The 17,117-nt window shown below is 48.6% G+C and overlaps 1 protein-coding gene across 1 annotated transcript; it reads right to left on the reverse strand.

Annotated features, from left to right (window-relative positions):
* Positions 1-3,289: 3,289 nt before the first annotated feature.
* LOC110957506 (alpha-2,8-sialyltransferase 8F-like) lies at positions 3,290-14,874 on the reverse strand. Its single transcript, XM_051941024.1, has 7 exons — positions 14,707-14,874; positions 14,000-14,071; positions 13,398-13,472; positions 12,592-12,733; positions 4,291-4,403; positions 4,100-4,192; positions 3,290-4,014 (listed from the first exon to the last, which is right to left on the reverse strand). The coding sequence occupies exons 1-7, from the start codon at positions 14,796-14,798 to the stop codon at positions 3,540-3,542; spliced, it is 1,062 nt and encodes a 353-aa protein (XP_051796984.1). The 5' UTR covers positions 14,799-14,874; the 3' UTR covers positions 3,290-3,539.
* Between the last annotated feature and the right edge of the window lie 2,243 nt (positions 14,875-17,117).

Genomic DNA, 17,117 nt, shown 5'->3' on the forward strand with positions numbered 1-17,117 from the left:
AATCTTTCATGTAATTTCATGTAATTTATTTTAAATTGGTGAATATATTTTGAAGTCCCATCAATATCCGGTTCTCTTCTCCATGTGCTGTGGCTTACACTCCAACCAGGACGAGGCGATATATTCATGACGCCTGCGTGTATTTTGAAAGAAGACCTTCCAGGTCATGTGACCTCCAAACAGCTAATTATCTAAACAAACATGGCGGAGAAAGGAGCGGAAGCAGAATGAAGATGGACGTAGCAACCAGCCCAAAAATGAAGCCTACCCGGAAGCGTCAGAAATTTGCAGTACATCTACATGTGACAGGGGCTGGCTCCATAAACCCCGTACACCCCAATTCGACACAGCAAGAACTAAAACACAAAATACTGCTTTTCTGCAGCTCAGGACTTTTCTGAAATCTCTGTAGCTGTTAAACAGGGATACAAGTAGCTTTATGTTTATGACGGTCACACTTTGACCTCACTGTATAATGTTTTTAAAGTGTTCACAGGAAAATCAGTTTCAAATATGTTAAAGTCAATCTTCATAACTTTATATTCTCATTTAATGTTTTACTCGATTGCTGACTTCGTACTTCTAAATTCTTTTCTTGTCTTAAGTACCTGTAGTATGACTTTGTTCTGTTCTTATTACTGTTACTGTGCAATATTTTTATTCAAGGGACAGAAACCCAGACACTGACTGCTGGGAGGCTCCACAGACAGAACATTAATATCCATCCGTGGACCTTCTGCAGCAGCATCTGTACCAACATGATGCTGTTAATGGAAACTGAAACTTAAGGCATCTTTCTTACACAGTGTATGAGCAGAGGGAGCCAGTAAAGTGAGTAGGGTAGGTCTGCAGAGCCAGAGACAGCACTTTACTTTTGTATGTTTAGCTTTTATTTTTATTGAGTCTGATTGTATAAAATGAATATAATATATATCTGCCACCAGAGTTGTGCCCATGTATTGCCTCTTTCCAACCTTTCAGACTGTGCTGTTTGAGATCTAGACATCACAAAGACCATTACATATGACTCCATTATCATTTTACCTGATAATTACACAATTTGTCCAAATGCAATTCTTAGCAACCAAGTTATGATATTATAATAAATACAATTTGGGTGAAAAACATTAGAATCTTAGGACATGAAGTACTTTGTTTGGAATACTTGGTGTGGTCCTGTAAGTCCAGCCTCCAGCTCTGTAGACAAACTAACTGCGGCCAAAATTAAAGTGGAATACTGCTTGAACAAATCTTTTAAATTATAAATACACTACCGTTCAAAAGTACGGAATCATCCAGACCATTTCATGTGTGCCATGAAAACTCCCACTTTTATTTGTGTGCTAACATAACTGCACAAGGGTTTTCCAATCATCAATTAGCCTTTCAACACCATTATACACACGTGGACAAAATTGTTGGTACCCCTCAGTTAAAGAAGGAAAAACCCACAATTCTCACTGAAATCACTTGAAACTCACAAAAGTAACAATAACTAAAAATTTATTGAAAATTAAATAATCAAAATCAGCCATCACTTTTGAATTGTTGATTAACATAATTATTTAAAAAAAACAAACTAATGAAATAGGGCTGGACAAAAATGATGGTACCCATAACTTAATATTTTGTTGCACAACCTTTTGAGGCAATCACTGCAATTAAACGATTTCTGTATTTGTCAATGAGTGTTCTGCAGCTGTCAACAGGTATTTTGGCCCACTCCTCATGAGCAAACAGCTCCAGTTGTCTCAGGTTTGATGGGTGTCTTCTCCAAATGGCATGTTTCAGCTCCTTCCACATATGTTCAATGGGATTCAGATCTGGGCTCATAGAAGGCCACTTTAGAATAGTCCAACGCTTTTCTCTCAGCCATTCTTGGGTGTTTTTGGCTGTGTGTTTTGGATCGTTGTCCTGTTGGAAGACCCATGACCTGCGACTGAGACCAAGCTTTCTGACACAAGGCAGCACATTTCTCTCCAGAATGCCTTGATAGTCTTCAGATTTCATCGTACCTTGCACACTTTCAAGACACCCTGTGCCAGATGCAGCAAAGCAGCCCCAAAACATTACTGAGCCTCCTCCATGTTTTACCGTAGGGACAGTGTTCTTTTCTTCGTATGCTTGGTTTTTGAGTCTATGAACATAGAGTTGATGTGCCTTACCAAAAAGCTCCAGTTTGGTCTCATCTGTCCAAAGGACATTCTCCCAGAAGCTTTGTGGCTTGTCAACATGCATTTTTGCAAATTCCAGTCTGGCTTTTTTATGAGTTTTTTTCAGCAGTGGTGTCCTCCTTGGTCGTCTCCCATGAAGTCCACTTTGGCTCAAACAACGACGAATGGTGCGATCTGACACTGATGTACCTTGGCCTTGGAGTTCACCTTTAATTTCTTTGGAGGTTGCTCTGGGCTCTTTGGATACAATTCGAACGATCCGTCTCTTCATTTTGTCATCAATTTTCCTCTTGCGGCCACGTCCAGGGAGGTTGGCTACTGTCCCGTGGGTCTTGAACTTCTGAATAATATGAGCCACTGTTGTCACAGGAACTTCAAGCTGTTTAGAGATGGTCTTATAGCCTTTACCTTTAAGATGTTTGTCTATAATTTTTTTTCGGATGTCCTGGGACAATTCTCTCCTTCGCTTTCTGTTGTCCATGTTCAGTGTGGTACACACCTTTTCACCAAACAGCAGGGTGACTACTTGTCTCCCTTTAAATAGGCAGACTGACTGATTATGAGTTTGGAAACACCTGTGATGTCAATTAAATGACACACCTGAGTTAATCATGTCACTCTGGTCAAATAGTTTTCAATGTTTTATAGAGGTACCATCATTTTTGTCCAGGCCTGTTTCATTAGTTTGTTTTTTTAAATAATTATGTTAATCAACAATTCAAAAGTAATGGCTGTTTTTGATTATTTAATTTTCAATAAATTTTTATTTATTGCTACTTTTGTGAGTTTCAAGTGATTTCAGTGAGAATTGTGGGTTTTTCCTTCTTTAACTGAGGGGTACCAACAATTTTGTCCACGTGTGTATATACGCATGCTTAGGTGTTTGATTTTATACACCTGTGGCCATGGAAGTGATTGGAACACCTGATTGTGATTATTTGGATGGGTGAGCGAGTACTTCTGGCAATATAATGTGTGTGTATATATATATATATATATATATATATATATATGAATTTCCCTTCAGGGATGAATAAAGTGATTCTGACATATATATATATATATATATGTGTGTGTGTGTGTGTGTGTGTGTGTGTCATCTCCTGGTGTAAAGAAGTAACTACATGAGGCACCATATTTGCAGCTATGGCTTGTTATGTTCAGCAATGTCGCAATTTTGAGACTTTGGTGCTCAAAGGGTTAAGAGAGTCACCTTTGTGATGCTAAAAACTCTGACTTTACCAGGTGGACAAACTTGATTCCTTCCATCAGCTGAAATAAATCAGTTCAGTCATTTGAAATATCTGAGTGACTGACTTCATCCTGAGGCTAAGAAGGCACTTTGCTGTTGTTTGTTCCTGGGAACTACTTTCCGCCTGTTGGGCAGTCTTCCAGGTGAAGTCTGAGGATGCCCTGACTGTGCAATTTCATCAGAAGATCAAACTCTGCTGGCATGACATGGAATTTGTTAGGTTTTATGTCGTCGTAGTAGTGGTTGGTCAGGGGGTGGAGGTCTTGTGGGTGGTTGCTGAAGGGCCAGAATCCATACAGATCAACGTTGTTGCAGAGCTGCAGAGCCAGACTGGTAGTGATGAGGCCGGTACTGAGTCTCTTTTCACTCAGGCCCTGAGAGCGCCAGAACAGGATCAGACTCTTGAGGTACTCTGGGTTTGAGAAGACTGGTCGGATGGGGCTCTCAAAGTCCTTGATGGTGTAGAAGGCCCGCAGAGACACAGCAGTGTAGGCGCTAAAGGAAAAGGCGTGAATAAGCAGCAGGGAGTTTCCATAGCTAGATAGACTCTCCACAAATGGCCGGCGGCGTCCATTCAGAGCCCCATACCTGTAAATAAAGAGCTGATGTGAAGCATCAAAACTGAAGGAATATTATCGATTTAAGGTGACAATTCTTTTTATTTTTTGCTCACTTATTCGTGAAGATACTTGGGTTTGCCGTCACAAAGTCAGTCTTGATGCCAACATGTTTCTCATATCCATTTCCCAATGGAGCGAGGTTGCACCTGGACAAGCAAGAAGAAAGCATCATTATATAGACTTTACTTTCATTGGTTTCCCTGTTATCAGCCTTTCAATCATCTACACTGGACGTCTTTCTCACCTGATGACAAACTGAGCCGAGTCGATCCTTTCTCCACAGCTGCTGTTGATCAGGATCCCACCGTTCCCAACAACGGCACAAGTGTCCAATGTTTTATTGGAGAAAGGCTGATCCTGGAGTCAGAAACACAGAAAACATGTGGCAATGCAGCAACATGCATAGTATAAGTAATTTATATGCAATTTAATGTGTGAAAGATCCTTTTTTGATCTCTTATCATCAGAATGTGTAAAAATTTCCTTAATTTTTTCACTTTAGATAAAACCTCTGATCCTCTTAGATCCTCTTAATGTTCCCCACTCGACAAGATTGTGCTTCAAATAATGAAAGAATGATTTTAATACGATTTATAGTTTTTGAGCTGTGACCGTTTGTTCGAGGATCTAATCCTCAGTCTGCCTGTCTGCGAATCTCTGCTCTGCTCACTGCAACCAACCAGTGACTCACTGCTGATTGGCTGATTGACACTGGACTACACTTTTTAAGTAAAAACTCAAAGATGTTAAAAGATACTAATCATAGGGACAAACATAATGCTAAACTGACTGAAATTCTCTTATATATAGCAAGAGAGACAATCCTCAAACTCTGGGTATCAAAGGACAGCTTTACAGTGGAAGATTGGTACAAGGAGGTCCTGAGAATACTCCCTCTGGAAAAGCTGATCTGCATCCTTCATGACAGTACTGAAGGATTTATTAAGATATGGCGACCCATTCTGGACAATGTGGCTATTATGGACACGTTTTAGTCTGTACCCTGTTCATATAAGTCAACAGTATTCCAGTCAATTCAAGAAACATTGACACTCTGGTAGTGCCTGTGTGTTTGTTTGTCCATCCATCCATTCTCTACACTGCTTTATCCTCACTAGGGTTACGAGGGGTGCTGGAGCCTATCTCAGCTGACTCAGGCGAAGGCAGGGGACACCCTGGACAGGTCGCCAGTCTGTCGCAGGGCTACATATACAGACAAACAATCACACTCACATTCACACCTACGGGCAATTTAGAGTAACCAATTAACCTCAGCATGTTTTTGGACTGTGGGAGGAAGCCGGAGTGCCCGGAGAAAACCCACGCATGGACAGGGAGAACATGCAAACTCCATGCAGAAAGATCCCAGGCCCACCCTGGGATTTGAACCAGAGATCTTCTTGCTGCAAGGCGAAAGTGCTAACTACTACGTCACTGTGCAGCCCGTGTTTGTTTGTGCTTGTATTTATTATTATTATTAGTAGTAGCCACGCACTTTTAAGATTACTTCATCTGTGTGTGTGTGTGTGTGTGTTGGGGTTGGAGATGGGGCGGGGGGAGGGGACTGTTTTTAACATGTATAGCACTTTGTGCTGCATTTTAATTGTATGAAAAAGTGCTCTATAAATAAAGTTTGATTTGATTAGTAGTAGTATTTATTTTCTCTCTGATAACTGCTGTATGTTCATATCTGTTCAGCTGTTTAAAAAAATGTGGGAAATAAGGTTCTTTTTGTATTGTTTTGGTCCTGCACAGAAATACAAACCTCAAAAAAGAGATTTAAAAAAAAAAAAAAATGATACTAATCAGAGTTTGTAAAACATGCTGGCTTTTCCAAAAAAAAAGTACTAACATTAATTAGACTTTGTGTATAATTATAATAGAAGATGTTAATTGGCAAAAGCTGCATTGGCACACTCAGTTTTATTCACTACTATTGTAGTTTTCCTGGTTGTCTTGCGATTTTTTTAGTAGTATAGTTATTGGTTTTAACAGGTATTGTGCTTGTTAAAACACACTATATAAAAGTGAAATCTGTTCAGAAGCACTGAATAAATAATTAACATCCATAATCCAGTCACTTAGGTGTCACGGACTGAGCTGGTGGACCCGAGCAGAAAGCCACACTACCAGGGCTGGCTGAATGCAAGTGGTTTATTGTTTGGGGGTGAAAACCAGGGTGTAGGAGCGGGGGGTTCCGGGCAGGTGTGGGGGTCCAGGCAAGAGTGGGGGTTCCAGGCAGGGGAAACCGGTGAGGACTTGTCGGGAGAGCTGGAGGGAAAGAAGGATGGCGGGGGATCCCAGGCAGCTGAACTGAACAAGCAGGAGAAAACAACGTCAGAACACGGCAGAAACTCAAAACAGAAAATGTTAAAGGCTAGAGCGCAAACCGAACTGCATGGTTCTTGTTTAATACTCTGGCAGGGAGTGGAAGGCTGAGCCGGTACTTATTGTGGAGGTGAGTCGTTAGCATGATGATTGTCAGCTGCCCGGGAGCCGTGGAGGAGGTTGATTGCCTGAGTGGAGTCAGCTGAGAAGCAAGACTCCACTCAGGCACCGAGCTGCAAAGGAAGAGACAGGGCAAGGGAGCAGATGGGAGATAGGCAGGCCAGGCAGGGCAGAAGAACAGATGAGAGACAGGCAGGGCAGAGGAACAGGAGAGGGGGAGAGAAGCAGATGGGAAAAGGGGTATTTGGGGATGTCAGGTGGGAAGGACGGGGTTGAGGAGGGAGCCCTGACAGTACCCCCCCCTCAATGGGCGCCTCCTGGCGCCCTACGGAGCCAACCGGGGCAAGAACCCACGGCTACCAAGGGCAGCCAGGAGCGCCCACAGGGGAAACTGGAGGGGCCCACAGGGGAAACTGGAGGGGCCCACAGGGGAAACTGGAGGGGCCCACAGGGGAAACTGGAGGGGCCCACAGGGGAAACTGGAGGGGCCCACAGGGGAAACTGGAGGGGCCCACAGGGGAAACTGGAGGGGCCCACAGGGGAAACTGGAGGGGCCCACAGGGGAAACTGGAGGGTTCCGGTGGGCGGCCTGGCCTGGCCGTGGATGGGCAGGACGGAGAGTCCGTTCCGGTGGGCGGCCTGGCCTGGCCGTGGATGGGCAGGACGGAGAGTCCGTTCCGGTGGGCGGCCTGGCCTGGCCGTGGATGGGCAGGACGGAGAGTCCGTTCCGGTGGGCGGCCTGGCCTGGCCGTGGATGGGCAGGACGGAGAGTCCGTTCCGGTGGGCGGCCTGGCCTGGCCGTGGATGGGCAGGACGGAGAGTCCGTTCCGGTGGGCGGCCTGGCCTGGCCGTGGATGGGCAGGACGGAGAGTCCGTTCCGGTGGGCGGCCTGGCCTGGCCGTGGATGGGCAGGACGGAGAGTCCGTTCCGGTGGGCGGCCTGGCCTGGCCGTGGATGGGCAGGACGGAGAGTCCGTTCCGGTGGGCGGCCTGGCCTGGCCGTGGATGGGCAGGACGGAGAGTCCGTTCCGGTGGGCGGCCTGGCCTGGCCGTGGATGGGCAGGACGGAGAGTCCGTTCCGGTGGGCGGCCTGGCCTGGCCGTGGATGGGCAGGACGGAGAGTCCGTTCCGGTGGGCGGCCTGGCCTGGCCGTGGATGGGCAGGACGGAGAGTCCGTTCCGGTGGGCGGCCTGGCCTGGCCGTGGATGGGCAGGACGGAGAGTCCGTTCCGGTGGGCGGCCTGGCCTGGCCGTGGATGGGCAGGACGGAGAGTCCGTTCCGGTGGGCGGCCTGGCCTGGCCGTGGATGGGCAGGACGGAGAGTCCGTTCCGGTGGGCGGCCTGGCCTGGCCGTGGATGGGCAGGACGGAGAGTCCGTTCCGGTGGGCGGCCTGGCCTGGCCGTGGATGGGCAGGACGGAGAGTCCGTTCCGGTGGGCGGCCTGGCCTGGCCGTGGATGGGCAGGACGGAGAGTCCGTTCCGGTGGGCGGCCTGGCCTGGCCGTGGATGGGCAGGACGGAGAGTCCGTTCCGGTGGGCGGCCTGGCCTGGCCGTGGATGGGCAGGACGGAGAGTCCGTTCCGGTGGGCGGCCTGGCCTGGCCGTGGATGGGCAGGACGGAGAGTCCGTTCCGGTGGGCGGCCTGGCCTGGCCGTGGATGGGCAGGACGGAGAGTCCGTTCCGGTGGGCGGCCTGGCCTGGCCGTGGATGGGCAGGACGGAGAGTCCGTTCCGGTGGGCGGCCTGGCCTGGCCGTGGATGGGCAGGACGGAGAGTCCGTTCCGGTGGGCGGCCTGGCCTGGCCGTGGATGGGCAGGACGGAGAGTCCGTTCCGGTGGGCGGCCTGGCCTGGCCGTGGATGGGCAGGACGGAGAGTCCGTTCCGGTGGGCGGCCTGGCCTGGCCGTGGATGGGCAGGACGGAGAGTCCGTTCCGGTGGGCGGCCTGGCCTGGCCGTGGATGGGCAGGACGGAGAGTCCGTTCCGGTGGGCGGCCTGGCCTGGCCGTGGATGGGCAGGACGGAGAGTCCGTTCCGGTGGGCGGCCTGGCCTGGCCGTGGATGGGCAGGACGGAGAGTCCGTTCCGGTGGGCGGCCTGGCCTGGCCGTGGATGGGCAGGACGGAGAGTCCGTTCCGGTGGGGCCTGGCCTGGCCGTGGATGGGCAGGACGGAGAGTCCGTTCCGGTGGGCGGCCTGGCCTGGCCGTGGATGGGCAGGACGGAGAGTCCGTTCCGGTGGGCGGCCTGGCCTGGCCGTGGATGGGCAGGACGGAGAGTCCGTTCCGGTGGGCGGCCTGGCCTGGCCGTGGATGGGCAGGACGGAGAGTCCGTTCCGGTGGGCGGCCTGGCCTGGCCGTGGATGGGCAGGACGGAGAGTCCGTTCCGGTGGGCGGCCTGGCCTGGCCGTGGATGGGCAGGACGGAGAGTCCGTTCCGGTGGGCGGCCTGGCCTGGCCGTGGATGGGCAGGACGGAGAGTCCGTTCCGGTGGGCGGCCTGGCCTGGCCGTGGATGGGCAGGACGGAGAGTCCGTTCCGGTGGGCGGCCTGGCCTGGCCGTGGATGGGCAGGACGGAGAGTCCGTTCCGGTGGGCGGCCTGGCCTGGCCGTGGATGGGCAGGACGGAGAGTCCGTTCCGGTGGGCGGCCTGGCCTGGCCGTGGATGGGCAGGACGGAGAGTCCGTTCCGGTGGGCGGCCTGGCCTGGCCGTGGATGGGCAGGACGGAGAGTCCGTTCCGGTGGGCGGCCTGGCCTGGCCGTGGATGGGCAGGACGGAGAGTCCGTTCCGGTGGGCGGCCTGGCCTGGCCGTGGATGGGCAGGACGGAGAGTCCGTTCCGGTGGGCGGCCTGGCCTGGCCGTGGATGGGCAGGACGGAGAGTCCGTTCCGGTGGGCGGCCTGGCCTGGCCGTGGATGGGCAGGACGGAGAGTCCGTTCCGGTGGGCGGCCTGGCCTGGCCGTGGATGGGCAGGACGGAGAGTCCGTTCCGGTGGGCGGCCTGGCCTGGCCGTGGATGGGCAGGACGGAGAGTCCGTTCCGGTGGGCGGCCTGGCCTGGCCGTGGATGGGCAGGACGGAGAGTCCGTTCCGGTGGGCGGCCTGGCCTGGCCGTGGATGGGCAGGACGGAGAGTCCGTTCCGGTGGGCGGCCTGGGGGCTGGACTGGCCGTGACAGGACAAGCCGGAGGACCCGTTCTGGGGGACGGCCAGAAGGCGGGACGGGTTGAGATTGGACAGGGCGGAGGGCGCGCTTCAGAGGGAGGCCTGGAGGCGGGGCCGGCCGAAGCTGGACTCGCCGGAGGGTCCTCCTCCGAGGACGGCCTGGGGACCGGACAGACAGGGCCGCTCCGGCGGACGGCCCAGGGGCTGGGCAGGTAGGGGCCAGACAGACAGGCGGTGCCGCTCCTGCGGACGGCTCCGGGGGCCGGACAGGGCAGAGGGGCCGCTCCGGCGGACGGCCCGGGGGCCGGACAGGGCAGAGGGGCCGGGCTGGAGGCTGGACTGGGGGCAGAGCCGGGTCCGATGGGTCCTCCGGGGGCAGGACCGAACACTGGGCCAGGGGCCCCTCCGGGGGCGGCGCAGGATCCAGGGGCCCCTCCGGGGGCGGCGCAGGATGGGAGGCGCAAAGCCTTTTCCTGGACTCGGGGAAGACCTTAGTCCTTTTTAAGGCTGCCGAGGTTCCAGGGAGCGCGGGCGGGGCGTCGTCGACCTCCGCGGGCGGGGCGTCGTCGACCTCCGCGGGCGGGGCGTCGTCGACCTCCGCGGGCGGGGCGTCGTCGACCTCCGCGGGCGGGGCGTCGTCGACCTCCGCGGGCGGGGCGTCGTCGACCTCCGCGGGGGGGGGACTGGAGCCCCTCCGGGGGCGGAACAGGAGCCGGGGACTGGAGCCCCTCCGGGGGCGGAACAGGAGCCGGGGACTGGAGCCCCTCCGGGGGCGGAACAGGAGCCGGGGACTGGAGCCCCTCCGGGGGCGGAACAGGAGCCGGGGACTGGGTGCGGGGAGGAGTGTCCAGGAAGTCCTGTATCTCCTTGGGTAGGCGGCAGGTTAGCTCGGGCCTCTGGGCTGCTAACCTGCGCGCCAAGACTACCGTGCTCTCCTTGCCAGTCTCCTTCCAGTCCCACCAGAGGTCGCTGACAGCATAAAAAAAAACGCTGTTCTCCTTACAAGAAAAGAAGAACACGTAGGATGAACCAGAAGTCTGGGTCGGCACCTGGCTCGGGGGTACCGAGGACTGGGTCTGGGGGTCAGCGGGCTGGGTCGAGGTCTTGCTAGGCATGGTGACTGAAAACTAAACAGGGTGGCTCCAACAAAATTAACAGTGAGGTGTACTGAGCTGGACTAGATTTAGCAGAAGGAAAATTACTCACAGGGGCTGATGGGTGACCAGACGAGGAGCAGAGCAGAGGGATTCCGGTTTACGAGGACGGCGAGGGCTGTGAAGGGGAGAGGGTTGGTCCAAACCCCGGTAGTGGGCTCTCTGGGTCCGTTTGTTGGCCAGAGTATTCTGTCACGGACTGAGCTGGTGGACCCGAGCAGAAAGCCACACTACCAGGGCTGGCTGAATGCAAGTGGTTTATTGTTTGGGGGTGAAAACCAGGGTGGAGCGGGGGGTTCCGGGCAAGAGTGGGGGATCCAGGCAGGAGTGGGGGATCCAGGCAGGAGTGGGGGATCCAGGCAGGAGTGGGGGATCCAGGCAGGAGTGGGGGATCCAGGCAGGAGTGGGGGATCCAGGCAGGAGTGGGGGATCCAGGCAGGAGTGGGGGATTCAGGCAGGAGTGGGGGATCCAGCCAGGAGTGGGGGATCCAGGCAGGAGTGGGGGATCCAGGCAGGGGAAACCGGTGAGGACTTGTCGGGAGAGCCGGAGGGAAAGAAGGATGGCGGGGGATCCCGGGCAGCTGAACTGAACAAGCAGGAGAAAACAACGTCAGAACACGGCAGAAACTCAAAACAGAAAATGTTAAAGGCTAGAGCGCAAACCGAACTGCATGGTTCTTGTTTATTACTCTGGCAGGGAGTGGAAGGCTGAGCCGGTACTTATTGTGGAGGTGAGTCGTTAGCATGATGATTGTCAGCTGCCCGGGAGCCGTGGAGGAGGTTGATTGCCTGAGTGGAGTCAGCTGAGAAGCTAGACTCCACTCAGGCACCGAGCTGCAAAGGAAGAGACAGGGCAAGGGAGCAGGTGGGAGATAGGCAGGCCAGGCAGGGCAGAAGAACAGATGAGAGACAGGCAGGGCAGAGGAGTGGATGAGAGACAGGCAGGGCAGAGGAACAGGAGAGGGGGAGAGAAGCAGATGGGAAAAGGGGTATTTGGGGATGTCAGGTGGGAAGGACGGGGGTGAGGAGGGAGCCCTGACATTAGGAAGAAAGTAAAGTCCAACAGATAAAGATCTGAACTTTTCCACATATCATTTCAGATAAGCTTCATAAAACTGTTTTGACGCTTTAGAACAAACAATACATCTCCAAAAGCTCCTGTAAGGAACATGAAGTAAAACTCCAAGGCAGAGAGTGGTAGAGGTCAGAAATGGATCAAATAACCAAATAGAAAGGTCTACTGGCATTTTTCTAGTGGATAATTTACATGGAATGCCATATATTGAATAGTATTCTGATGTACTTCTGTGAGCAACATACTGGTGAATTTATTCTCATGATCATTGGGGAAACTGTTTGATTGGAGTTTTCCTTCAAGCATCTCTTCCAAAAAGTAGAATGCAATGCACTGATCTTCTTAGTTGTATAGTGAGATCCATTTTGAAACTCCAGAACTCTACTTGGATTTGGCTATCTAGCAAGATTAAAGTTTTTGGGGCGATAATTTGTCAGACCTGCTCAATTGATTGTGATTCACAATCAATCTTTAGATCTAAAGTTCCACAAAAGTAACTTTTATTCCCAATTCTTATAGTCAGGTCCAAGTTTGTGAGCCCCTTCACCTTAAATAAACTACACTGCAGAATTGTGTTTATCAAAGAGCCCACATTTGACCAAACACATGACTCGTGCCAGAACACGTATGAGCAGCGTTATGAAATGATCACATCTGAGGAACATTTAAGATGTCAAACAAACAGCACATGCTGTATTCATGAATGACATATGACATACCTTCATAAACATGCTGAAAAGCTCTGGAGTCACCTGCAAAGTCTTCTTTCCCCCGTCGTAAACAATCTCCGATCCCACTGGATTATTGTTTTGGGTAATTAAGGCCTTGTCCAATCCAAGGCACTCGCTGCTCAGCTTAGATCTGTTGAAACACAAAGACTTTGTTGGCACTGACTGAGCAGAAAGATCAGGTGTTGAACACAATGACTTTCTATTTGCTGAATAAAAACATCCAGTTGACATGTTTTGTGGGTTTATGATTTAGAACAACTCCATGTTTATGGAATGATCCTATTCCTTAAAAAAATGCAATGAGTGAAGGCAGTAATATAAAATAACTCAAGTGAGTAGGACATGTTATATTTGGACCATATAGTTTCTTTTCATTGACCTGAGCTCTATTTCTATGTCCATGTCTGCAGTTTAAATCATATTTATCAAATAGATTTCGGTTTGTTCATTTTAATGATGATTCTTCCATTTACATCAGTAAGTTGTGGAGTCTCTCACATTCACCGATATTAGTCTATGAAAATTAATCAGTTAAATTTCAGTCATGTCTTAAGAACATAAAGACCTGGATGCCCTTTAACTTTCCTTTTCTGCTTTCAGACAAAACAGAAGTTGGCCCAGAACACCTCACAAATACCTAATCTGACACTGACTCTGGATGACAACCTTAGCCTTGGCAGGGTAAGTATCTGGTGATGGTGTAACTATGACAACCTCCAGTGTTCATTGTTTTCTTATGCATTGTTAATCTCTTCCTGGGCAGCTATCCTGTTCTACCAGAGAGGATTTCTTGCCTGAGTTTTTGGTAATTGTCCTCCTGCTTCTTCCAGGTTAGAGAGTAACGTTCTGCTGCTTTGTGGATGAAATTCCTGTGACACAAACACACAAATAAGTCTGGTGTGTAATATATGTTTTTCTTCACACACACACACACATGAGGGCTGCAACTAACGACACGTCAACTGATCATCTGAGCACCCATCCCACCCTCCCTCTATATACCCTGATGGTACTGATGTCTGATGGCATTGACAACATGTAATAATTTTCATCTTAACCATTTGCTGTTAAGTGGATCCATTTGTTTTTCCCTTAATTACTAGCTACTTCTACAGAATAGACTAAAATGTCTAATTTAATATTGTGTTTTCTGTTTTGAATTTTGAAACTTAAATTGTAACAACAGCACTTTGAAATAATATCCTTGCCTGATTTTTTCTGGTTTGTCTTCTTGCTTCTTTGAGATTTCAGTTTTACTCTCTGCTACTTTGTCCAGAACCTCCCTGTAACAGAAACAAGTCTCGTGTTTAATCTCTGTGGTGCTGAAGACACTTGACTAGATAATGCCGTAAATATTTTGGTTGTATACGGAGAAGCTGTAACTGTGTTTGCTCACGTGCAGTCTTTACAAGGTTTAGAGAGCTGAGAGAGATTTTTCTTCGGAGGCAGTCGGTGAGGCTCCACATTACTTAGATGAAAACAGGACAGATTAGCAAAGTGCAGATAAACTCGGGAAACTCTGAGCTTCATTTTTATCAGCTTTATTACTGTTGTTTTATCGTTTACATGGTCTTAAACACTGGCTGATTCATTGAGTGTATAAAATACATATAATATGTGAAGTGCATTCCTCACAGTAAAAAGGTTTTTCAAGCGATGACAATACTTTGAAGAACCAGAGAGCCTTCTGAAGAACCATTTAAGAACCAGGATTGTTTGTGTTCTTTCAGTGTAAAAATAGTTTCTTTTTTGCTTTGCAGCTAAATTTTCTTCATAGTTTGTAAATGTATGTTGTACATAATTATGGTACAAAATGGCTTCCGCATTTAAACAGCGGCACTCCTTGTCCTATAAAAGAATAAAAGGAAATCCTACGTGACCCCTGCAATCCCTTCCTTGGTGTAGAGAACGAGAAATAACAACATAATTAACTAATCTAGAATGAAAACTACAAATAAACAAATACAATAAAATTAAAATAAGTTTTAAAAAATATTTTTTAAAAACCCAAAAACCACAGTGATTGCAGAAAGTAAAAATAGTGCAAGTAGGTGGCAAGTCAATCTAATTCTAAAACATAAATAAAGGTAATTTCGCACTTACTAGTTGTACCAGATGAGAGAGGTGAGCAAACTCCCCAAGCAGAGGAGGGTGATTACCAGAGAGAAACGTGATTTTTGGAGCTGTCCCCTCATAGCTCACCCTCCTGTTCACCTGTCAGTCTGTGATTTCAGATTACCTCCTTCTTCCTCGGACTGAATGTCACGTGTCTCCTTCTCTGCCTGTTCCTGTCTAACTGACTGACTTCCTGGTTTGACTTATCTTATCTTTTGATGATATATAAAGAAGCAGGAGAGGAGGACCATACTGTGGTGTACACAATCATGAATGTAAAATGATTTTGAATGGACAAAGAAAATGGTGGTACTGTATATACACATCAAAGAAAGTACTTGATGTATCTTTTTTTTTTTCAGATATCATGTTAAATGTCTATGTCTTATGATTCCAAAATAATAATAATTCAAGCAAATCAGACATAGTCAAGCAGAAGGCCCCTGATCATTAACCACGCCCGACTGGTACGTTGGCGGGTTATTGCATTCAGTGCGGTATCTGGCTGGGTATGTATGTATGTATGTCTGTCTGTCTGTCTGTCTGTCTGTCTGTCTGTCTGTCTGTCTGTCTGTCTGTCTGTCTGTCTGTCTGTCTGTCCGTCCGTCCGTCCGTCCGTCCGGTCCGATATCTCTGCAACCACTGAAGTCAGGATAATCAAACTTGGCATTGAAGATCAGTCTAAGGTCCCCTGCTCAGTTGTGGAGTTACAGGTCAGCAGATCAAGTAGGGAGGGAGATACGTACGATGATCAAAATTCATACATATTGCATCAGTTGTATAGGGAGGACAGGGTTTTCGCCAGCAGAGGGCGTGGTTCTGCCCTCTACTGAGGGCTCATCTAGTTTAAAGAATACTTTTTGGCTCCTATTTCCTAAATAACTCTGAAGCCAATGTGATGCTGTTGAACTGAACCCATAACAATGCATTTTACGTAACAAAAGATCGTGATCTATAAGATCAAATGCTGAACTAAAATCTAAAAGTACAGCTCCTGCCAATCTTTTGTTATCTAATGCTGTCACCCAATCACTTGTCATCTGGGCCATAGCAGTAGTCGTAGAATGCCCTGCTCTGTATGCGTGTTGAAAATCTGTATTTAAGTGATTGTCTGAAAAATGTTTTTGGATTTGTTCAAATACAATTCGTTCCATAATTTTGCTGTTACAGCTGAGATAAACCTGTTAATTTAGTAAGCCGGAAGAATGAGCTGTTTGGTTTACACATGGAACAGGTTTTGTTTACCCCACTGACAAATCCGCCTCCGGAAAGTCTGTGGTTTTTGTAATTTAAGGAAATCTGTTGTTGGGGTTGTATTTTGCAAAACAAGCAAAACAAAATGTAGACACTTCCCACTTAATATGTTAGTGCGGCCGTATTTTATATTCAGTGAAAAACCCGCATAGGATTGTCTGTTTTAAAAGTGATTCTACTGTAGAATTCAGACTTTATCTGCATTTTCTTTTCTATTTGTGCGCAAGTTAAGATTTTTCTGCTCTTACTTTGATATAAACTATCCTTTTAAAAATGTTTTAGACATCCTTCCTTAAAATTGAAAATAATAATCACCAACACAAAGTCCCCATACTATCGCTTTTTCTTAGTTATTAGTTTTCCTTATTACCGGTAGTGCAATTTATGATTCCATGTGCAGCATCAACTTTTTTGTCACTGTTTGATTAAAAGATAAAACTTTATGATTTATTGATCAGCAATTTGACAAAGCAATCAAAGTTTAAGCCATACTTTAGCAGCTTGTACTGATTTTTCAGTCATTGCAACGCAGAAAAAGCTGGTTAGTGTAGTTTTGGGAGCACTGTTTTGGACCTCACAAGTGCTTTACAAACATTTGATGCAGGTTTCGACTGAGTTCTGTCGAGCCAGAGAGGATGGCGGCTGCTTTTAAATTAACAAAAACTACACTACACTTCATGGAAAACTGCAAGGTGAGCTTTCAGATCTCTGCGTTATGAGCATTTTGCACATTTATGAGTTAAATTTTCTACAAGAATTTTTGCAAACTCAAATGTTTTCCTTCATAGAGTAGCCCTGTGCAATATTTTCCACATTTAGAGGAATCCGTGGAAAATCAGCAGAATTTCAGTACGGTATATTTCTAATTTTTTACTTTTCTACTTATGTCCCTACATTTGATTTGCACCTTAATTTCCCTACATGTAATATGTGTGAGCAACTGGATGCTTTAAATTTCCCCTAGTGGATGAATAAAGTATCTTGTTTAAGAAGTTTACACAGTTGTCTGCCAAATGCCTGCAACTCAACTAAAAACATTAGAAGCTAACACTACTTTGAACAGCAGGGAAAAATTAAATATTCTGTTTATAAAATTTTCAAGGTTTAACTACTTACTGATGCCGGTTTTAAGGCAACTACGTCGT

Source organism: Acanthochromis polyacanthus, chromosome 21 (assembly GCF_021347895.1).
Source record: "Acanthochromis polyacanthus isolate Apoly-LR-REF ecotype Palm Island chromosome 21, KAUST_Apoly_ChrSc, whole genome shotgun sequence".
Taxonomy (NCBI): domain Eukaryota; kingdom Metazoa; phylum Chordata; class Actinopteri; family Pomacentridae; genus Acanthochromis; species Acanthochromis polyacanthus.

Excerpts from the sequence above, each read along its gene's own strand:
- LOC110957506 (XM_051941024.1), bottom strand. The coding sequence starts at position 14,798 with ATGAGGGGACAGCTCCAAAAATCACGTTTCTCTCTGGTAATCACCCTC. Across the intron at positions 12,734-13,397 it reads GACAATTACCAAAAACTCAG|ATCTAAGCTGAGCAGCGAGT; the intron begins GCAAGAAATCCT and ends GTGTTTCAACAG. Across the intron at positions 4,193-4,290 it reads TCGGCTCAGTTTGTCATCAG|GTGCAACCTCGCTCCATTGG; the intron begins GTGAGAAAGACG and ends TTGCTTGTCCAG.